Source organism: Sciurus vulgaris (assembly GCF_902686455.1).
Source record: "Sciurus vulgaris genome assembly, chromosome: 5".
NCBI classification, from domain to species: domain Eukaryota; kingdom Metazoa; phylum Chordata; class Mammalia; order Rodentia; family Sciuridae; genus Sciurus; species Sciurus vulgaris.
Window position 1 is genome coordinate 155005914 of NC_136465.1, and position 23248 is coordinate 155029161.

The following is a 23248-nucleotide window of genomic DNA, read 5'->3' on the forward strand; positions in this document are numbered from 1 at the left end:
CTTGTGGGTGCTGGGAGCTACTCAGGAAGCTATTTGCTTATTTTTTCCTATTACAGTGCAGGGTAGTGGTTACCAGCGTGGGCTTGAATCACACAAGCTTGGGGCTGAATAAATAGCTCACTGTTACCCACTGCATGCTGCTGCTAGTTACTTAACCACTCTGAACCCCAGTTTCCTCATCTTTTGAGCAGGGATAATATTGCCTCTTATTGGATGTTGAGACGATCATATTTGATATTGCATGAAAAGTAACAGTGCATTGTACCCAGGAAGGGCTCAAAGAATGTGAAGTGGCATTCCACATCTACAAATGCCTAGAAGGGTATTGTTTGGTATTGCCATGGTCTCTGTCCCACAAATTTCTACATCTCATGGCCATAATTATAGGCAGGCAAGTCTGCATGTGGGTTTGCAGATAATCTGCCATCTTATAGTTGTAAACTCATGAAAAAGTCATCATGAGATGCTGCTAGACTTTGTTACTTTGTCAAGTTGTAACTATGGACCTTCTTAGATGTCCAAGGTTGTTTTTCTCTTATATTAGGAGTCCATGTGCTACTCAAAATCAGAAGGTATTGCTTTATTCCATAGCGCTACCTTTCATTATTCGCTAGAACTCAACTATTCATCCCACCCCCACCCGCCACCGAGGGAAATATAAACTTGGTGTTTTCCCCAAAGCAACATTTGGGAGTGTAGGGAGCATCACCCACACACACACACACACACACACACACAGCTAAGCCAAACACTTCTATTTTCTGAATTTACATCTTCAGGCATCAAATGACAATAGTGTCAAAATAACAGTTGTGTCCCATATGATTTCTAAAGATTGAAATACGCTCTATTTTCCTGGGCAGGGAATAGGCCAATGTCATTAAGACTGTTTCTGTCATCTGAGAGTTTGGTTATTTTGTTTGTACACAATGGGCAACTAATGGAGAAAACTGCTCGGGATGTTGACTTGCCTAGAGAGCTAAAAAGGCAGGATGAAGCAAAGGCCAAGGCACAGAGCCCTGAACCCGGTTCCACTGGCCAAGACCTTGGGGAAAGTGTGTCGGAGCCGCCCAGACGATGGTGGTGATGCACCTCCAACATTGGACTGGTTCGGTGCACATGCCACCAAACAAAAGTGCTTTGTAAAAACCAAAGCGGCACAAACAAGAACTCCAGTGGGTGGCCTGCTCACTCTCCAACTGCCCGGTCATGGGCGACCCACGTCCTCCTTGTCTTCCCATTTCTGCTGCAAGCTCACCTAGCTTCCTCCTTCCACAGCCAAGGACTCCTTGCCAAGTCTGACTGTGAATGACCACCATCTTCCCTCCCCCAGGGCTCAAGAAAGGGCCGCACAGCACCTACTGCCAATTTCTCTGGCACAGAGGACTTGAAATTAGTTTAAAAACTGATTGAGAAGGATGGGGGTTAGGGATGAACAGACAGGTCACAAAGGAATTTTAGGGCAGCAAAGCTATTGTGTATGGTGCCGCAATGGTGACCACATGCCATTACACATTGGTCCAAAGCCACAGAACGTGTAACACCAAGGGGAACCCCAAGGTAGACCAGACTGGCTATGTGTGGAGACTGGTTCATGGACTGTAACAACGTACTAGTCTGGAGAGGGAGGTTGATAATGGGGGAAGCTGTGCCTATGAGGGGGTAGGAGATATAAATAAATCTGTTACCTTTTGCTTGATTTTGTTATAAACCTAAAACTGTTTTAAAAATAAGGTATATTAAAACTGATTAAAAATTTTTTTTCAGATGTTGGTAGACCTTTATTTTATTCACTTATTTGTATGTAGTGCCAAGAATCGAACCCAGTGCCTCACACATGCCAAGCAAGCGCTCTGCCACTGAGCCACGATCCCTGCACCCCACGTTTGCTATCAAGATGAACTGACGAATGTGAAAATTTAAGAAAGCTCTTTATTTAACACCAAAGCTAATGTCAAGTGTTTATTTAAAAAAATAATGGCACCTGCTTTGAATTCATTGATGACACCACCGCGGGGTGAAGATCTACAGAGAAATCACAATTTTAAGCTGACATGAAACCATGTAGTATTTCACAAAATGGAAATTCACAAGACATCACAATCAATGTTTCCAGTTTCTACTTTCAAAGCCGCTAACTATTGCCTAAATGCATCTTAAGCAGCACATTTTGTTAAACATTTCTTAGGACAAACATGGCAGACAAGCTTTAAATAAATTAAAACTGCAACACATAAATCATTCCTAGAACAATCCAGGTACCTTACTTTCCCAGCTTTTTATAAACGGAACTGTATTGACTTCGGAACACTGTGGGTTAGTCCTGCCTGCAACTTACGGGTTACCCAGCTCCTGTTACCCGTCCTTTTAAAGCTGCTTGTCTACTTTTGTTGTGAACGGGCCCATCTCACTGCTGTCAGTGATTTATCTTTAGAGACCCACTCACTTCTAGCGCATGTGCTGGCCTCCTTACCTCTCCAGACAAGACCCAAATTTAAAATAATGTCTTGCCTCCACAACCCCAGCCCCTGCCTCAAAATTAAAGAAAATTGCAAAACAGGTTGTTTAATCACGCATGTTTGTGTTAATATTTGTTTTGTTTCAAACCAATACAACTCTATCTGCATTTAATGTAAAAAAAATGTTCCCATTCAATGCAAAATAATTTGGTATTTAAAATTCAACCAAAAAGGACAAATGTAATTAGTTGCCTGAGGGAAGCGAGTTCCTTCTGCATTATTGAACCTATAATTACACCTGATATGCTAGAAAAGTGACAGGGGAATAAGCACACACACTGGGGGCAAAATCTAAATGAAAACAAGCCTGACAGGCAGGAGGAGGGCCAAAGCCACCTGCATGTTGACCGACAGGATAATTATCAAGCATCTCTGGCCAGAGCGAGAGGGGTGTTTCAGAAGATTTCACCCAGTAGGCTGTAGGGATCATGCGGGCCAGAAATGTGGGGTGACTCTTGTGTCTGCTGTCCAAAATCAGTGCTGGAGAGCTTTGAGGTGTGGCTTCATTGTGTGTGTGTGTGTGTAAGGGAGAGGATTTTTTCTGGCTTAATCATACTCAAAAGAGGAGTTGAAATAATTGGAAACCCACAAGAGTTTCAAGTTTTTGTTTTGTCTTTAACAAACCATCATCATCCTAGTGATCATGATAACAGGTCACCGAAAAACTCAGTGCTAGCATCCCGCACCTTAAATAGCTCACTAAGGCTCATGGAGCGACAAGGGACTTCACCTATCCAGCAACCGGTGTTCATCTTCAGGCAAGCACAAGATTTTTACTGCCAAGGAAAGGTGCAAACTCAGGGCCAGTTGACTAAAATGTAAATTAAATCTCCAATTCCAGGATATGTCACAGTTATTTCACTATTTTTAACTGTATATTTATAAGATGTCATTTCATTAAGACAACAAACAAGAGAGGTATATTCCTTAAGAGGAAAATAAACTGCAGAGTCTGGAAAAGCATGTGAGAGAAAAAAGCTTCATGAACTTTCCACAAGACATTTAAATAAATATGCACGTAGGCAGAGTATATCCAAGTGAAAACAAGGTTATCTGACATTTAATGAAAGTCAATGGAAATATGAATTCTTGAAAAGGAATTCATGATCAAGTCGGATGACTGAGGCCCTCCAGTATTTCAGAATGGAGCCAGTTCAAGGAGGTTCTGTTAACGGCTCCAGACTGGAGGGGGCAGAGTATGCTGCTTCCCATTTTCTTCTCTCCTCTCTCTGGGGAGAAGACGCACAGATCACAGGTCTGAGATGTGTCAACTCCAGCAAGGGGCTGGCTGAGCCAGAGTGGCACGTGCCCGCACCGAATGGGGTACACTCTCCCTGGGTCCTTCCAGAGCTCTTGGCCTCAAGGTAGAAATCACACTCATTCCCTCTGAACTATCAGCGGCACTGACACTCACCCCACCGTGGGCACGATCAGAATACACCGCAGAAAGACCCCCAAGTAAGCAAGAGGAGCTCAGCTCCACTCAAGGGTATAAGCTGATAGAATCTGACGCCCACAGGGAAGGGACACCCTGGCCACCAAAATATAAACACAAAAGCAAGCACACCATTCTTTCTCCTTCCCTGCTCTGGACCCAGAACCCTTCCTTACCTGTCCGCTGAATTCAATGGATCACAGTGTATAGAGTCAACTTGGGAGCACTGGGGGTGTCTGATACAGAGAAGGGACATAACCATGCAATGGGGGTGGGACTAGACAATCCCTTATCTCCGATTACAAAAAAACTTTATAACCAAAGATTTCACGAAATGATGTTTATTATTTTTAAAAAGTTTCAGTCTGGATCAGGGATGATAGTTGAACAGTTGGTGAATGTACTAAAACTACTGAGCCTTCCACTTAAAAAAGTAGCAAGGTTGAGCAGTGTGAGTCTGGCTCACACGGGCTGGACTTTGTATTAAATGCTCAACTCTTCCATTCTCTCAAACCGTGGCACTCTGTCACATTTTTTCCAGGAGATTTCCCTAAGAACAACTGTTAGCAAAATATTGCACTTAATTTAAATCCAGGAGATCTGATGTCTTCTGGAAGAAAATGTACATTAATCTGAATCTTCACACCTGTCATGGGCAGATGGGGGTGGGCAGAGGAGGAGGAGAGGAGGAAGGACTGAATAGCAGTTTCCATTAACATCACCTATGTCTTCCTTTTTTTTTATACAGAGAAACAGATTTAAAAGGAAAGTATTATCTGAGCTGAAGTCAGAATTCTCCAAAGAGGACGAAGATATTACCTCGTGAACGCTTTCCTTCAGTGGCAGTGTGGGCAATCTATTACCCTGGAACTTGTCTGATCCTAAGAGGCAGATGGCAATCTTGGCTCAGATACTAGATTTTATTTATTTTATTCTTGCTGGCCTTTCACATCCTTAAATGGACCCTCTCAATCTCTGTTCAGGTGAACTGCTCCCACTAATCTGGTCGGGATCCAGTTGGACCCATCTCATATCTTCCTCATGCTTCCAGTGTTCCTACCTCAGTGCATGTTAGTTTCACAAAGTACAATTTTGTAGTCCTCCTTCAAGGAAATACCCTGCAACACAAGCATGGATAGTTTTCATTTCCTAAATAAGCACTGCCATCTTCCAGACCCGAGTAAAACCAAAGACACAGCAAATCCCATCCTCAAAGGGGGTTTATCACAATTAAGATTTGCCATAACACGAAACTCTGGAGTGGTTTTCACAGGGCCCAGAATTAACAAAGCCCGTTTGTTGAGGAAATGGAAATATTTCTGCATGCTTTGAAGGCCATTTGCTATGGAGTTCAGATGAAATCAGGTGGTGGTTCCCTGGGAATAAGGGGACAGCCCCATTCATAAATCCTAGTGTTTCACCATTTAAAGTGCAACAAAACCTGTAAGCCAGACTCTGGTTGGATAAACAGGTGTAGGATTTCCACATTACGAGGTCATGCACGATTGACCACTGAACACTGAGTACACAGGGACATATGGTCATTTGTGGACAAGTGGGACAGATTACACAGAGATCTGCTGTATTTCCACAGGCCACAAGTGTTCAGTATTGCCAGTGCCTACACTTCTTCTCTTCCTCAAATCATGTCATATCCTTGCTGTTTATAGGACTCAGAAACCCGACCATCAGCAACTGCAAAGCTCAACTGTGACAAAGATTCAAGGAAAAATAGAGAGAGGGGGCCCCTTTTCTTCTGGGTCACTAATTATGCCAAGTACTCGAGAAACAGGGCTTTGCCAAGTGGGGCGCATCAGGTGGGCAGGAAATCTGGTCCAATTAAGGCAGTGAGCAGTGTGTGGAGAGCTCTGATACAGACTCATGTTAACCAAGTACAGGGACCAAGTTGGCAACTGCTACCGAATTAAGAGAATCGTAGTTATTTTTACACCACACAGCTCCAGTCCTCCTTATAATCTTCCATCAGCACAACTGTTCATTTAAAAATTTGGTAGTTTGCACAGAGTTTTCATTAAAATAAAAACTTGAGAGAACGTGAAGGCAGGAACCAGAGGCTTCATCTTGGTATTATTATCCTTTCTATGGCACACAGAATGTGGTCCCAGTTTTTGCAGAATATTGCAAGAATCGTCACAGCAAAGAAGGTGCCAAGAATGTGGAAGCGGCTCTTCATCATGGGCGAGACGAACTTGGCGATGGTGGACACGCACACCAGGATGACTGTCATGAAGGCCAGGACCACGTTGATGCACTTCCCCAGGAGCACCCTGGCGTTCACCGCGTCCGTCTGCAGGGTTTGCTGCTCTTGCTGGTGGAGCTCCAGCTTAGAAATGCGAGTCTGGCAGGACTCCAGGGCTTCCTGTGGGCAAGAGGACAGCGAGGATCAAACGCTGCTGAGGTCATGGGTCACACGCACGCAGAGGTGCACGCCCCAGCTCAAAACCTCTAACGCCCTGCAAATCTGCTGCAAATCCCCAAACTGACAATGGGGGTGATGACAGACAAAGCCGAAAAACGAGAATCCCAAGGCTTGTCTCATCCTGCTTTTCAGGCACCGAATGAGCATGTGCACACAACCACGGAACACCATGAATGAAAAATCATGGCTAAGTGTTTGGACTCTACCTATACTTGAAATACTGGCATCTGTTGGTGCCATCAGGGGCAAACCAGAGAAGGGGTGGGACAGGACTGCATGTTGTGGCAGCAGATTGCTTCACCGCTGGCCCCACGGCTAGCTCTCACTTCCACTGCTCAGGGCCTGTGCAGTGACTATGGAGGAAGGCGAGAGGAGGGCGGGCAGGGTGGATGGTGGGGCAGCTCTGTCCCTGCCGGATCTTTGAAGGCTGAGTTCCTCGGGCCACCACTCCAGGCTACCTTCCTAGATGTGCATTCCAAGGTCCGACTGCTAAGTCATGAGGATGCTGCTGCATCTCTCAACAGCAGTCCCTTCTGACACCAACGGTCCACCAGAGCTCCCTGGAAGCTGCTCCAGGCCAACAGGTCCACTGTGCATTCCCGTTCTGCACCTGCCCTGGGCCTGCTCTAACCCACCCTTCCTGCACTCCTCAGATTGTGAGGCACCATGATCCCCCACCAGAAGCCCGAGAGGCTCCCCGGACACGCTCTCATCTAATCCATGACCTGCTCCACCCATAACATCCATGTCTATCTCAATCGGTCCATCTCTCTCCTCCCAGTCGCCACCCAATCTGTCACCAGGCTCTCTCACCTGCAAAGACTGGACACAAATCTCCCCACGAACCCTCGTGTCCCAAACCATGAATCTATCTTCCTTCTATCAGCCCAAGTGATCTCCTAAAGATGTGGCTCTGTGACACTACTTTCCTTAATACCATTCAGGTCTTCACCAAGGCCCTCTGAGGTCTGTGTGCCTGGCCCAGGCTTGGCGACAGGCTCCTGCCTCACTTAATGCCAGTCCTCTGGCCCCTCACCATGCTCTGGGCAAGCTGGCTTTTTCCAAGTTCTGAAAAGGGCTGCATGCTTACGTCCGGGCCTTTACACTTGCTGTGTACTCTGTCTGTAATGTGTCCCCCCCCCACTCCTGCCTCTCTACCTGTGGACTTCCCACCAGACTTTCAGGTTGCACCTTGCAGGGCACATCCTGAGAGAAGCTGTCCCTCTGGCCAGGAGACATGAGCTGCATGAGATGGGGCCTGGGCTCTGCACAACACTTCACTTGCTGCATGCTGACCGGCTGAGTATAAAGACCCTGGGTGCCAGGAACAGAATGTGGGGCTTGAGAGAAAAATGCCTGTGAGTCCCTTGGGAGAAAAGGACCTCACTAGAGAGGAAGGCCCCTTCAGTTCACTAGCCTGATGTCCAAATCATCTGCCAATGTGTTTATGCAACTAAAATAGTCATCCCTGCAGGTTTTAAGGAAGCATAATGGCTTCAACATTGATTTGCTTTTCTTCTGCTGAATATATGCTATGGGCCAAAGAACAGGGTTCTGTTACTATAGTAACTTTCATCATACTAGGCTACCAACCAAAAGGATAAAACTTCCTCAGATCTTCACATGCTAAACAGCGCCGGCTTTCTGCAATGGCAGGCACGTGCCCAGGAAGCAGGCATGCTTTCCAACATCAGGCCTGGGGCTTCCTTCACTACCGACACGGTATAGAAAAGGTGAGAGAACTGGCAAAAGCAAACAAACAGAAAGACCCCAAAACAAAAAAACCAACATTTTAACCACAATCATTCATCTTTGAGAAATAAAGTAGTCAAATGAAGCAAGGAATTCTGCTTACAGCACCTAGAGAAATCAAGCCCCACAATTTTCAGTATTTCCTTGGATCCCATATTGAACTTATTGGGGATGTGAACACAGGGGTTATATTTAGATACTCTTAATTGGGAATTCAGGGTTAAATGATGGAGGGGCCCTCAATTGCTTAAAATGACAGGACATTGAGTCTCTGTAGGCAGTAGCCCCCCTCATCCATCCCAGCCCACCCTGTTACAAGCCTGCCAACAAGAACCAGGGAAACAGGAAAAGATGAAGTTGTGCAGGCCAACAAGAACCAGGGAAACAGGAAAAGATGAAGTTGTGCAGGCCTAGCTGCTGGAGGCCCTGAGGACTGTGGCTACTCAACAAGAAAAAACTGCTCTTAACTACTGACTGGTGGTCATGTGTCTGAAAGATGTATTTTAAATATATCATCCCATTTGATCTTCTTGACCTTTTGAAATAGAGCTCATTAATATTTCCATTTTATAGATGAAGCAACTGAGGCACAGAACCTTAACATCCAGGGTCTCACAGAGAGTAAACGGCAGAGCCGGGATTTGAAGCCTTGCCGTTATTTACACAGGTGTTCTTTTTACAATTTCAAGCTAGAGATGAAACCAGAAATGTTGAAATGAACTGCTCTGAATGTCTATGTTCCCTTTGTGAAGTTCCTCTCTTTGTCTTCACCACTACAATGTTTCTTTAAAAAAAGAGAGAACAATATTAACCCAAACCAGCCCCTAAACATGAAAACTGAATGTTCAAGACACCGCCCAGTGAGATCCCAGACCTGTTCTAAAATAGAATGACCTAATAAACGACTGTACCATCCACCAAACAGCACTTAACAATTTAAATGGGTTCAGGCTTCTCAAACCAGCGGGTGGTGGAGGTGTCACCTAAGCCACAGCGGAGCCGGCAATCCCCCAAGTGTCTCTGGCACCGCGTGTTCCCCAGGGGCAATGGTTCCTGTTGCCGTCTGATGCTTTGGTTTCCAGAATGGTACGAACAGACATCTGGGATTGCACAGGCTCAGCCCTCCACACAGGGTAGAATAAAACGTGTGCACTTGAAACTGAAGCTCACACACAGCAGGAGAAATCACTATCTTCGCATTTCAATTTTTTCCCTTGTAAAGTGAGGCTCACTCAGACTGCTGATGGCCACGGCAGAGCGGGAGCAAACAGCCACTGTCCCCAAAGAAGAGCATTACGGTGAGAGTACATTTTTTGTTGTTTTTATTTTTTTAAAGGAAAGTGATCAAACAGCCTAGGGCTATTTCAGGACAGGGCTGGTGTCACCGTAGGGAATCCTGGAGTGGGCCTTTGTTCACACAGATCCAGGGCTCCCTTCCCTCCAACTGCAGGGACCCTACCTGACCCTTCCAGGCTCACCTTTGCCAGGAGGTTCATTCACATTCATTACTGAGGACAGTGTGCAAGCCCTTATTCAGGCACTTCACTTCTCTGTGCCTCAGTCTCTAATTTAAGAAGTGGAGCCAATAATAGGAACGACCTTAAAGGGTTGTTGAGTAAACGGGGGAAAAGGAGACATGCAAAGGGCTTTGCTTGTGTTGGAACACAGTATGCTCTTGAATGCTTGAAATTCTTACAAATATGAATGGTACCTCACAGATGAGCAAACGGGGCTGAGGCTTGCTCAGCTCCACATAGCTGGTCACAGCAGACTCAGGACTGAAGCCTGAGGTTTTACTGCTAAGCTGCCCTGCCAGTTCCCCTGCTGCATTTCTGTGACCTAGGGTCTTGCAATGTGGCCCTTGCTCACAAGGCCAGAGCCCTTGGCATTGGGTTATTCTCTACCTCAGGAGAAAGTTTCTTGAAAGCGAGGTCTGTCTGATATTTTAAATGTACCCTCCCCCCTATCCTATACTGGGGACTGAACTCAGGGGAGCTTTACTGCTGAGCTACATTCCCAGATCTTTTAATTTCTTTATTTGAGAAGGGTCTCACTAAGTTGCTGAGGCTCTAGCCGTAAATGTGCAATCCGCCTACCTCAGGATTCTGAGTTTCTGGGATTACAGGTGTGTGCCACCATGCCTGGATTCATATTTTAATTTTTAAAAAATAATTCTGGGGGTCTTGTGCTTGAGGTAGATAATAAATACTTGTTAACTGAGTTGGGTAGAAAGTGACAGAATACAGACTGAGCAATGTCTGTCACATGAGCTAACGGGGTCAGCAGGTGAAGAAGAAATGTGTGTGCAGAGAAAAGATTTTGTGCCCCCTGCCAGGAGTCCCTTAAGGTTTAGGGGGGGTCAAGTCCTCGACACGTAGCCGTCAGGAGACTCAGTAGTGTGCATGCCTAACCAGGGAAGGGCAGGTACCTGGATGTCCCGGGAGCGCTCATAGGCCTGGTAGGCCACCTTCTCCTCGGCGCTGGCCAGCTCCTGTTTCAGGTTGGCCGTCTCATGCTGGTGCAGGTCTGTCAGGTCATGCAGCTGGTCTTCCAGGCGCTCATACCTTGACAGAGACAGGAGCCAGTTCTGAGCACGATATTTCACAGGTCTTCGAACAGCATATGCTAGAATGACGTCCTCAATCTTACCGCTGCCAGGGCCCCTTAGTTTGTTCCCATCCCGTGGCAGACCATTTTTTCAAAAATTATAAGTTCGAGCTGTGGGGAACATGTTTTGGGATAGCCCTGAATTCTAGCTTTAGAAAGAACTGGTCTCAGGGGTCTTAATGTTGTCCTCACCTTCGAGGTTTTGCACAACCCCAAATCTGGCTTCTCTACCAACGTGACACTAGCACCCGAACTGGCTGTGCGGACAAAGAACAGACCTTGTGGGTGACACATTCACCAGGGCTGTGCAGGACCCTGCTCAAGGCAAGGACCCACCAAATCTGCGGTGGTTTCTCTATCATCTGGCCCCATAGTCCCTGGAGGTTCATGGCCAAAGCCACAAGGAAAGAGTGATGCTCTCAGTATCAGTCTCTACTCTGCAGCTAATTCACCATTGCCCAGAATATATACTCATATGGATATGTTTTTGGCTCTTGGAACTTAAATGTCAATAAAATCTTAAGCCTATTACAAAGTACAGATGGCTTATCAGGTGGCACTTCTAAAAGTACAAATCTAAAGTAAGAGGAATACCAAGATTCCTGTTCCCATGCCCTTCCCCCACCTCAGAGAGGACTTGTTTGTAGTTTGAAACCTTATGTCTGCTTTAAACAGAATGCACTGTTTGGGGAAGAGACTTAGTTTGGAATGATTTTGATCAATGCCAGTTCTAGATGTTTAAAATGTGGCTCACCTGAGACTCATTTTTTTTAAAACGAAACAAAAAGTCTTAATTCAGATTTAATGATTTTCTTCAGGTATGGCTATAGAGGTGCCCATTATTGCAACTGTCGTAAATAATCCTTTTAAGGGTCTCTTAAGTAATATATGGAGCTAGGATTACAAATTTTTTTTTGGCACCAGGGATTGAACCCAGGTGCTTGATCACTAAGCCACATCCCCAGCCTGTTTTATTTTTATTTTTGAGACAGGGTCTTGCTAAATTGCTGAGATTACAGGAATGCACCACTGTGCCCAGCTTAAGATTACTTTTGAAAACTATTAAGGGTGAAAAAAATTTAATGAATAAATACTGCATATAAAAATACATAAAAGACTTCAAGCCCAACATACCAAATAAAATCTACCTTGTTGTACAATGAATTAATTTTTTTATTTGACTGTTACAATGGAGGGAAATCAAATACAGATCTCTGAATTAGTGTTAATAGAACTATAACAGAAATCTACTGAATCAGTATCTTAATATGCGCATGAGTCAGACTGTACAGTGATATTTTAAGAGACCCACGCATATAAAGTCTTTCTCCAATTGTTACAAATCATGAAAATTGGAATTATGAAGGATGGAAAGAACTATTGATCCCTAAATGCCTTTTGATCTATATCCATAATTATTGAAAACACAGTCATCAAAATATCACTTTCACGTAGACAAGCTCTGCAGTGAGTAACTCATGCTTCTAGAGAGTTCCAGAAGAATACTTTGACGTACCTGTACCTTTCCTCCTGCAGGGTCTGAGAAATGAAACCATACTCCCTCTTAAACTGCACCTTCAGAGCCTCGATGTCCTCCGCCAGCTGGGCCTGGGTGTCCTTGATCTCCCGCAGCTCCTCCAGGATCATGGTGAGCTTCCCCTGGCTGTCCAGCGTGCCAGCCCCACCAGCCCCGAAGGACTGGTTCCCATTGCTGTCTGCCGAGCCTGACGTGCCACTGGAACACTCGTCGTCACTGCCGTACTTGGGCTTGTTCACAATGGTGGCGCTGCCCCCGTAAGCCCTGGCACTTGCCTCAGGCCTGAACTCCTCTAAGGAATTTTTTAAGTGTGCGATGTTGTCGGCACTGCCAAACTTGTTCCGCATCAAGTTGGCAAACTCTCTGGACTTATTGAAAACAAACACAGGTGGAGTGAGGGATACCCCTGGCATGCCCGACTTACTGCTCTCCATGCCATGGGGGGCAGTTCGAGACTTCACGTGGGCCTCCTTCAGAGAGTGCTGTATGTCCTTCAGGTTGTCCTTGGAAATGTCCTTGGAGCTCCTGGAGGCTCCATTCTGCTCGATCTCTCTGAGCTTTCTGTGATACTGCTCTAACTTCTTCTGCAGCTGCGCAATGGAGTGAGCCGACTTCTGGTTCTTCTTCTCAAAGACTTGTTTGATGCGCCCGGCCTGCTGCTTGTCGGCACTGTTGACGAGTTTCAAATACTCTGCCACGTTCCCATCACGGGACGTCTGCTCAATTTTTATCTGTTCTGTTACCTTCAGGATTTTTTGTTTCAGATTGTCTGCACTCAGTTTGACCTTGCGGAAGTCCAGGATGCCATCTGGGACGTCAAAGTTGAGGTTGGTGTCTGACCCCCCACGGCGTATGTTCAGGGGCAGGCTTAAGGTGTTCATGTCATGACGTTCCACCTGAAAGAGACGGAAGAAAGCACGTTAGCACCTGATGTCGAGGAGGCGGTTACTGTGACAGGATCTGTGTGCGTGTGACAAACGTACTTTAAGCTCCAGATTTTCAAAGTGCAGGTTTCGTGGGGTCAACACTCCCTACTGTCCAACTTGAAGACAGGGCGTCCCATTTGCTGTCAGATGAGATGGTAACTGTCGGCTACCAGCATGGAAAATGCAGAATGGAATAAGGTCACCAGTCTGTCCTGGTTTCGCAAAGTGACTGGGAGGCCTGTCATGCCCTGTCACCATTATGGGAAATGCATCTAATTTGGAAATTACTTGTTGGCCAGGAGAAGGAACAAAGAAGAAAAAAGGAAGTAAAGATCCAGCAGGTGCATCCATCAGCACAAGAAAATTATTTTTTTTTAAACATATGTGATTGGAAAACATGGTGCAAGATAAACTTTAATAACTGAATAAAACAACAGAATCTAGAAACAGAAACAAGGAACTCCAAACCATAATAACAGTGATTTCTTTTTTAAAAGAAACAATGCTAATACAAAACCCACGTGGAATAGCTATCTTGTTCACAGGCCACAGAGGGAAAAGAGCCACAAAGGAGCCTGAGAATCCTCAAGGGAAGCGGAAGTGCCCACAAGGGAGAGGTACCAGGTCCCGTGGGTGCTTCACAGGTGTTGCTGTTATGGTCTGGATGTGAAATGTCCCCCAAAGGCTCACACGTGAGACAATGCGAGAGGGTTCAGGAGGGAAATGACTGCGTTGTGAGAGCCGTGACCCAATTCGGGAATTAATCACCTGACGGGATTGACTGAGTGGTAACTGTGAAGCAGAACTGGGGACAGGCAGGGGATCGGGTCAAATCGAGGAAATGGAGGCTATGAAAGCCATCTGCCTCTGGGAGTTGGAGACTTCTTGGAGAATGGAATGCCAAGGATCTCTGAAGCCCATTGATTACCAAATCTATCCAGGATTGCGGGCAAGGAGCTAATTAGTGCCCCCTGGGCCCTTGCCTGGCTGAATCACTTTGGCCCTCCCCCTGCCCATCGCTTTTCACTTTTTGCATCTCACCTGCAAAACTGGGCCTAGTGACATAGATAGGAAGGAGAGATAAGTGGAGAGAGAACTGGAGAACAAAAGAGACCTTAACCTATAAAAGATGCAGGGTGTACTCACTTCTTGCGATTCTAGAACATCAGCCATGGCCCCCTTCTCCCTCCCGGGAGAAGTCTGTATTATTACCTTTAAATAAAACCTGCTTAATATGCTTGCCTTGGCGTGCTTCTCTAGTGTTCAAACTTCAACATTAGAGGGAGCAGAACTTGTCACCGGTAAACAGTGGTATCAATTGGAGGCAGGTGGCATGTGGCTGGAGGAGGTAAGCACTGGGGTCCTGGCTTTGGGGTGTATATTTTGTGTCTGGTGAGTAGAGTCTCTGCTTCCTTGCACCTTGTGAGCTGCTTCCCTCTGCCACACTCTTCCACCATGATGTTCAGCCTCACCTTGAACCCCGAGGAATGGGGCCAGCCTTCTATGGACTAAGATCTCTGAAACCATGAGCCCTCAACTTTTCCACCTCTACAATTGTTCTGGTTGGATCCTTTAGTCACAGCAGCTAAAAAGCTGACTAAAACAGTCCTCTTGTTGGAACCACAGTCCTGTGCCAGGCCAAGAATGTGCTCAATCCTTAGAAACTGAGGGTTCCAAGAGTCAGGATTTCAATCTAAATTGCCTAATCCTAGTCCTCTTGCCACATGAAGACACCCTACTATGATGTCCTCAGAGGATGAACGTTGGGTCTCTGCAGAGTTTAAGCACCATCTCCAAACGATGATTCATAAGATCTAAACTAAGCATCTTGGTTGTCAACAATCCTTCGATCAGAATAAAGCCATGATATAGGGTCTCAAGAGAAACCCAAGGAGAGACAAAACAATATTCAGCACAAGTTACCTTTTCTCCTTTATGGGACTAAACAGGCTGATCAGCAAAAACTTAGCAAGGAATTAACTCAATGGACCTCAGAGTGCTTACAGTGACTGAGATTTGGATACAGACCATTTTTAACAATGATGCATGCTACGGGATAAATCCTGCCCAGTGCTTTATCATAACCTCAGAAGGGAGCCCAACAGACAGCAGGACACAATCCCAGTGGGTCAGGCCTCCTCCATTACTTAAAAAGTTTGTTAATGTTACTTCTTGGCTCCTTTTTCCCATATCCGATTTGCATAAATGACACTGGTTGCTTTATCTGTCAAAAGAGCATCATGTAGGAAAGGTGGAAGGAAATAAAAGCCAAATCTCTAAGCCCAGAAAACAGGATGTCCGAAAAAAGTACAGAGCAATTGTGACTTCAGGTAGCCAAGACACAGGGTGAGGGGTTGGGGTGGCTCAGTGGCAGAGTGCTTGCCCAGCACATGTGAGGCACTGGGTTCGATCCTCAGCACCACATAACAAACAAAAGCATTCTGTTCATCTACAACTATTAAAAAAAAAAAAAAAAAAAAAAAAACAAAAAACAAAAAGAGACATAGGGTGGGTGTTAGGGGACAAAGAGAGTTCCCAGTGATCTTTAAGTCCTAGAGGGAGACCATGGGAAGCTCGAGGAAGCTATTACCTGTAGCTCATTAGTGGACCCAAACAGAAACAGGCCCAAATAATACCAAGAAAGAACACAGGAAATGTCCATTTGGAACAGAGACGGTGATTAACAGCACAGCACTGTCAGTGGACTTAGGAGCTTGGTCACACTAGAGGCAGCAGGTCTGATCACACTGCTTCTTAGAAACCTTGCTCCCCAAGGCCTCACAAATGAAACAGTGCAACCTGGCCACCCTATGGCCCTGTCACCTTTCAAGCCTAATTTCTGAAGAATGTCATTCATATTCAGTGAGCCAGACCACCCACTATTACTCTCGCTGTTTTTTTTTTTTTTTTTTTTGTACTGGGGATTAAATCCAGAGGTGCTCAACCACTAAGCCACATCCCCAGGCCCTTTTCTTCTGAGACAGGGCCTCGCTAAGTTGCTGAGGTTGGCTTTGAACCCACGATCCCCCTGCCTCAGCCTCCTGAGCTGCTGGGATGACAGGCGTGCACCACCGCACCTGGCCACCCACTGCTTCTTGTGAACTCCCTGCACGTTCTCTTACTCCCACTTCAAGTGCGCCTTCTTCCAAGCTCTGTCTAGCCCCAGGGGACCTGCTCCTCCTGCAGCATCGCTCACCCTCAGCTGTGCGTTAACCCCCAGCAGACTGCAGGGGAGTGACCCAGGAGAGGGGGTGGCGGAGCTGCACCCAGCCTGAGGTCTCCTGTCTCTCATCCACGGGGGGCTGTCCACAGGTGTGTGAAGAGTCACAGTGACACCACTCTCCAAGGAGTCTTTGCCTTAAACGTCTGCCTATTCACTGCTGTGGCTAAAGGCCTGACCAGAACAATTGTGGAGCAGGAAAAAAGTTTATTTAGGGGCTCACAGTTTCAGAGGTCTCAGTCCATAGACAGCTGGCTCCATTCCTCAGGGCTTGAGGTGAGGCTGAGCATCATGCTGGAAGTGTGGCAGAGGGAAGCAGCTCACATTGTGATCGGGAAGCAGAGAGACTCCACTTGCCAGATACAAATACATACCCCAAAGGCCACGCCCCCAAGGACCACCTCCTCCAGCCACACCCTACCTGCCTTCAGTCGCCACTCAGCTAACCCCAACAGGGGATTAATTCACTGATCAGATTAAGGCTCTCATGACCTAATCATTTCTCCTCTAAACCTTCTTGCACAGTCTCACACGAGTTTCTAGGGGCACTTCATACCCAAACCGTAACAACGCTAAAGTCATTTAAGATACATGTTCACAGAATAAAATATAAGTTCTGCCCAGCAGCTCTGACAACTCCAGGTGGAGATTCCCTCCACCCAATACCCAGGTAATACATGCTGCACCATTTCAAACTGATTCGACAAGAGTTCTTTCTGAATATTAATGTGCAACAAGATATACACACATGAATAAGGATCTTTAAACTTTAATTGAAGTAAATTTACACTCAGAAAAGGGCACACGTAAATCATGCAATGCATTTTTACAAACTGAATGTGCTGTGTAACTGGCACCCAATTAAAGAAACAGAGCAGAGGCCCTATGCCCCCTTCAATCACAATTAACACCCCACCACCAGGGTAACCATGACCCACACTTTCATAAGCATATGTAGTTTTGCCCATTATACACATGCTCTTTTACTGCTTTACACTCAACATTCTAAGTTCTATAAGAACTCATTCTTGCCCTCTGGAGCTCACAGATCAGATCAGATTAAGTTGTCTAAAATTAAAAAAAAACCTGCTTGACATTCTTTTTCGGTAATAGAGCTTGAACTCAGGGGTGCTCTATCACTTAAGTTACATCCTCAGCCCTTTTTAAAACATTTTTTGAGACAGGATCTCACCAATTTGCTGAGGCTGGCCTTGAATGTGTGATCCTCCTGCCTCAGCCTCCCCAGTCACTGGAATTTACAGGTGTGTGCCACCATGCCTGGCACCCTGACATTCCCTACTGAGAAATCCTCTCCCCCATTTGAAGAGAGAGAGGTTTACATGTTACCTTACCAAACTCAGCAGCGAGTCATCACCTGCTCTTCCTCTTTTAATTCCTCTGCAGGGCTGGTCAGCTAACTGGGTTGTCTTGATGCAATTAGCGTGGTTCTCTTACAGACTGTGTCTGGCCAGCTCCTCCGCAGGGTTTATGCAGAGGTCTGGCTGACTTTTGCCTTACTTCAAAGTCCTAACAATGCTTGGCATGTCCTCAAGAGCCAGACTGGGGGGAAGGCAACAGTATTAAAAGCCAAATCATCAATCTTACTGCTTGTCAGCAAGTCTCGGGTGAAAATGTTTGATGTGGGTATAAAGTTAGAGCTATTTAGGAGCTGTACCTTTCGGCCTTTTATAGCCTGAGCACTGCATGGATAATTGAGAGTCAGTCATAAACATTACTGTTCAATGCTCATAAATTCCTTCAGCACAAACTGAAATTAGCGTACGTGCTAGGAAAAAGCTGAGTCCTGTACCTGGGCCTAACCTGGGCTTGGCACTGGCTCTACAGGGTGCACCTGATGGTACAGCCGGGCTTCCGGGTTGGGATATGAGGAGAACAAAGGTTCTCAGATCACCTGGAGTCCATGTGCTGGTGGACTAAGTGGACCAGGAGACATGGGCTCGTTTTGGCACTGACTTTCACTAGCTATGTGTTCTTGGGTGAATTAAGTTGTGTCAGTGGGCTTCCACTTCCTAATCTACAGAATAAGGAGACAGAACCAAACAGCTCAGCGTTGATACTTGCATAATTCTAGGAAATGTTAATTCAAGTTATTTTATTGTGTGACAGACTGCAATATAGTCAAGATTGCCTGCCATATAGTCATGACAGACTGCTTTGGTTTAATTTCATCCTTATGGGCTGTGTGACCTTGGAAATAACTTGTCTTTGCCTCAGTTTCTTCTTCTAAAATTGGACACAATGATTTCTCAAAGAGAAATTGTGAGGATTAAATGAGATAATGCATGTAAAGTGCTTAAAAATCTCCTAGCATATAGAATGATTTTAACATTTTTTGACAGTGATTTTGCTATTTTTATCCAGATTTTACTGAAAAATGCAGCTGTACGTCAAATCTTAAAGGAAAACATGCTCCGAAGTGTTATAACAATGGTTATTTTTGAACCACGGGTTACCAGGGGTCATAAAAAAAAAAAATAAAAATAACGTCTTTGTATTTTCCAATTTTTAAACATAAAATGTCTGTTTTGGCAGAAAAGATGTTTTAAAAAAGGCCAGCCAGCCTCCTCTAGCCCTCCAGAGTTCCTGGCTGTTACTACCTTGGATGAAAGGCAGGCCACCAGCACCCTGGGGAACACCACTGCTACTTGTGCTTTCCTTCCGGCAGCAGAGACACTTCTACTGTCACTCAATGTTCTGGGACAAAGGCCGAGGAAGCCTGCGTCCCGGGCAGACGTCAAGGGCTGACCCTGAGTCATCAGCCACAATCCCAGCTCCTGTGCCCCCAAGTCAGCTTCCCTCCACCCTGGGATGCAGTTTACCTCACTCACTGCTGCCGGAGTTGCTCAGGCTTCCTGGGGGGCCTCTCCCCTCCCGCTCCACACTTGCCCCACAGCCCCAGGAGGAAATCCACAATCAGGGAAGGAAGACCCATGCAGACACACCAGCCACACTCCAAGTCCACAGAACTGGAAGGGAGAAGTGGGGTTCCTGTGAACTCCTGCCATGGTTTGGATGTGGTCTGTCTTCCCCGAAGTTCATGTCTGGAAGCCTGGTCTCCACTGAGGCAGTGTGAGGCGGTGGAACCTCAAGAGGTGGGGCCTTGGGGAGGTGATGAAATCATCGGGTCTCTGCACAGCAGATGCATTAATGCTGCTCTCACAGCAGTGGACTGGCTTCTCCAAGAGCAGGTTGTTATCAAGTGAGGTCACCTCATGCCCTTGGATCCTTGTACAAACGACCAGGATGCTGGTGCCATGCTATTGGAGCCTCCAGCCCCCAGAATCATGAAACAAATAATCTTTGTAAGTTACCTAGCCTCAGGTGTTTTGTTATAGCAACAGAAATTGACAAGACAGGGCTGGGGTTATAGCTCAGTGGTAGAGCACTTGTCTAGCATGTGTGAGGCACTGGGTATAATCCTCAGCACCACACAAAAATAAATATAGGTACAAGTAAATAAGAAATTAAAAGAAAGAAAGAAATAGATAAGACACTCTGAAGGACATGGACGGAGGCAGGAGTCCTCTGAGGTTCTGGGGGGCATGAACATACAGAGGCACTGAAAGATAAGAATGATGGGGAAGATGACAACTGCTGGCCTAGTCCCAAGGCCAGGTGATGAACCACTTTCTACAGAAAGAAGGCCTGAGCTCAGGCGTATAAGGAAGGGTCAGGTCTTTCAAATGGCCGCCAGTCCCAGGGCCACAAGTGTTCCAGGGCACCGGTGGGTGCAGACTTACACACAGCCCACAAGGAGCTCCATTATCTAAAGGCTTTTACAAGTCTTTGTGGCCCAGACGTCCATGTCACTGTCTTGTTTCAGCTGGTCTCTGCTTCAGGTCTGGAGTCGAGGATGTTCCTATGGTTGCCAGTGCTGTTTTTGTTTGTTTTTTAAGGTTCATTTCTTGCTCGTGCCAACAAGCGTGTGTTCCGCTGCAGGACCCAGGCGTGCTGGAGGCTCTGGTGCCAGAATGCTGCTGGTGAATCAGCCACAGGATCCCAGGACTCCTCCCAGAAGAGACACCCCCATGACTTCCTCTGTACTATGCTCCCTGACTATCCCAGGCTCCCCGCCCAGGAGTGAGAGGTCACGTTAGCGATAAGCGCAGCACCTACTGTATCGTTAAGCACTCTCAGAGGCAGGTTCTGCTAGTATTACCACTTTACAAACAAGGAAATCAGGAACAGAGACGTTAAGGGGGGGGGGGGGGTGGAGGGGGCGCACACAGCGGCTGATGGCACAGCAGGGTGGCAATGCAGGCCTCCCGATTGACTGGGTGCTTTTCCCATGAATCAGGCACTATGAGCCCCATGATGTATGTATTCATACTTTCTTCAGACCCATGTTCTGATGAGAACAGTGGCTTGGAAAGAACATACGTTTCCTGAAGTCCCTGGATAATACGGCTTGGCTGGCGCTCGACTGAGATTTTTCACACAGGCAGGCTGGCCGGGTAAAAGCCCGTTCTGCAGTGTCCCCCGCATGGCTGCCCAGGCTTGTGTGGGCATGCTGGACCTCAGTCAAGTGCTCCTGTGGGAGACCCCCTCACGCTGGACCAGGCACCATCATCTCTGCAACACCCCCTGCACAGCCTGTGGTTGCTTCCAGAAGCCACCCCCATCTCCGGCTTGACAGAGTCTGGAGAGCCTATTCTTCTTGATCCATAGTCTAAAACAGTGATTTAGGCCAAATGACTTTATGAGGATAAAAAGCTTATTGCTTCTATTGGAACAATGCCCAGACATTTATAATTGCTCTGAGAATGAGATAGAAGCAAAAGGTAAAAACAAGAGCAAGGACCCAGGGAGGAAGCAAGCCCTATCTAAGGACCTATTAAGAAGTCCTGTGTGTGCCTGGCAAGGTGCCCTCCCCGTGCTGTGGGAAGGGGTGCCGCTCAGCACGGCCCTACAGGGGTCCTCCAGGTGGCTACCAGGACAGGAGTTTCCTACTAGTGCTCTCTACTAGTAACATCCACAGAGCTCTAAACCAGCTGCTCCTTGCTCCCCTGTGGACATGTCCAGCCAGGCAGCGAACGTGGAACCTGGGGAAGCTAACCAGACCACTGCACCTAGCGGCGAACACCTGGTTTTCCTGTTAACTTGGTCTGGAGCTAACCTGTACCGGGGATAACTCTGAAGGTTCAAGAAGCCGTCTCTCTTGTCATCTGCTGACAGAGACACAGTGCATTCCCGTGGACACCTGCTCAGATGCCTCAATTGCTACATTCTCTGGAAGAAGAAAACCAGGCTTTCCCCCACCATGTGCTAGAAAGGACCAATTTTAGGGATCTTCACCTGGCATCCCGAAGGACATTTTATTAGTAGTGTCTTAGTTAAATGTTTATTCTGATTTGTTTGGACAAGGAACCAATTTCCTTATAGTTCAAGTCTGACAGTAGCACAGACTGAACTCTAAGTGCACTGTGCACGGGGCGGGGCTGGAGCCGATGGCTTACCGTGAGGCTTCCCCCCTCAGCATCACTCACAAAGGAAAAGCTGCAGCATCCACAGGTAGAGCAGGATCTGGTCACCCTGAGATTAAGGGACATTTAGAACCAGGGCAAGAGGACATGCGTCACTGACAGCCCCCCACTTCCTCTGGAGACGCTGGCATGTGAATCCACAGTGTAAAGAAGACGAGGCAGTGTTTAAAAGTCTCCAAAAAAAAGTCCTCAAGCATCCTCAAGCATTCACACACACTCGATACTGTAATTAGAAATAATTATCTTCTCGTTAAGCCTCTAACATGCGACTCTGGTAATCTACTTTGAGTTACATGCGCTAGAAAATACATATTTCTTCAAAATAGCTTATAAGTCACACTTTCAATTAATACAAACTAATCCCTTACAAAATTAGTCTGACTTGGTAAAGACTTGCTACACACTAAATATAGATAAGGATTAAATGAAAGGGGGAAAGGCCAGATTTTAACAGATCATCCCTTGAAGGGCAGCAGGGGAAGGCCATGGTAGCGAAGACCAGCTGACCTTACACTGAGCAGCAATGGCAGGTGAAGACCAGTGATGTCCCCGGGGAGGAAACCGTGGAGGAATGACCTGGGCGGCTGGCTCTAGGAAGAGCTCCGGGGAGTTGGGCACCTGGAATGAGGGCAGTGTGGGAGAGGGAAGCATCCCGCCCGCCAGGCCCCAGCTCTCCGGCCTTCCTGAAGGACGCCAGCTCCCTCATGTGGGCAGGGCAGGGCGAGTTCTGAAGAGGAAGCAGGAAGCCCACTTTTAGGACTAAACACAGAACAAATGTCCACTGAGGCTTTGGCTCCTAACTCAGAAGGAAAGGGAGAACGAGAGCACCAGGCCCCACGTGAAGGCCTTGCAGGAGGGCCGCACCCGCTCACCCACGCTGGCTCATTCCCACTGACATCTGGTCAGCAAGATGGGGACACCTCACTCTGCTCCCAGAGAACCACCCTCAGGACCAAGGGAGTGGAGGCAGCTTGAGAGGGTGAGAAAAATAGGTCTCCAAGGCCCTTGGCCAGTAGGCAGAGAAAAAAGGCCATCCCTAGGGCTGGTCTACGCATTTCCAAGGACTGTCCGTCTTCTCCTTTTCCTCCTTCACCCCAAAACACACAGGGTGGGCACTCCTGGAAGGACCATGTGCTTAACAGACTCTGAATGACAAACACCCAGCACCTGCCCTGCAGGGTCTTTCATCTCAAGGAGCTCTCTGCGGGGTGCTTCGTATCCTCTCAGACACTATTATGGTTTGGATGTGAGGTGTCCCCCCAAAGCTCATGTTAGACAATGTAGGAATGTTCAGTTAGATTATGGGAA

At 46.8% G+C, this 23248-nt stretch overlaps 1 protein-coding gene across 4 annotated transcripts in view; it reads right to left on the reverse strand.

Annotated features, from left to right (window-relative positions):
- Nucleotides 1-1914: 1914 nt before the first annotated feature.
- The window catches only part of TMCC3 (transmembrane and coiled-coil domain family 3), a 263338-nt gene continuing 242004 nt past the window's right edge, over nucleotides 1915-23248 (reverse strand). For 3 of the 4 annotated variants that reach the window (XM_079142862.1, XM_079142861.1, XM_079142863.1), the window contains exons 2-4: nucleotides 12270-13186; nucleotides 10575-10710; nucleotides 1915-6334 (exon numbers count right to left, since the gene is read on the reverse strand). In XM_079142862.1, the coding sequence (XP_078998988.1) occupies nucleotides 6032-6334; nucleotides 10575-10710; nucleotides 12270-13186 (1356 nt within the window). In that variant the 3' untranslated portion in view covers nucleotides 1915-6031. Of the gene's footprint in view, nucleotides 6335-10574; nucleotides 10711-12269; nucleotides 13187-17788; nucleotides 18802-23248 lie in introns of those variants that run through there. The other variant, XM_079142864.1, reaches the window with a different exon arrangement.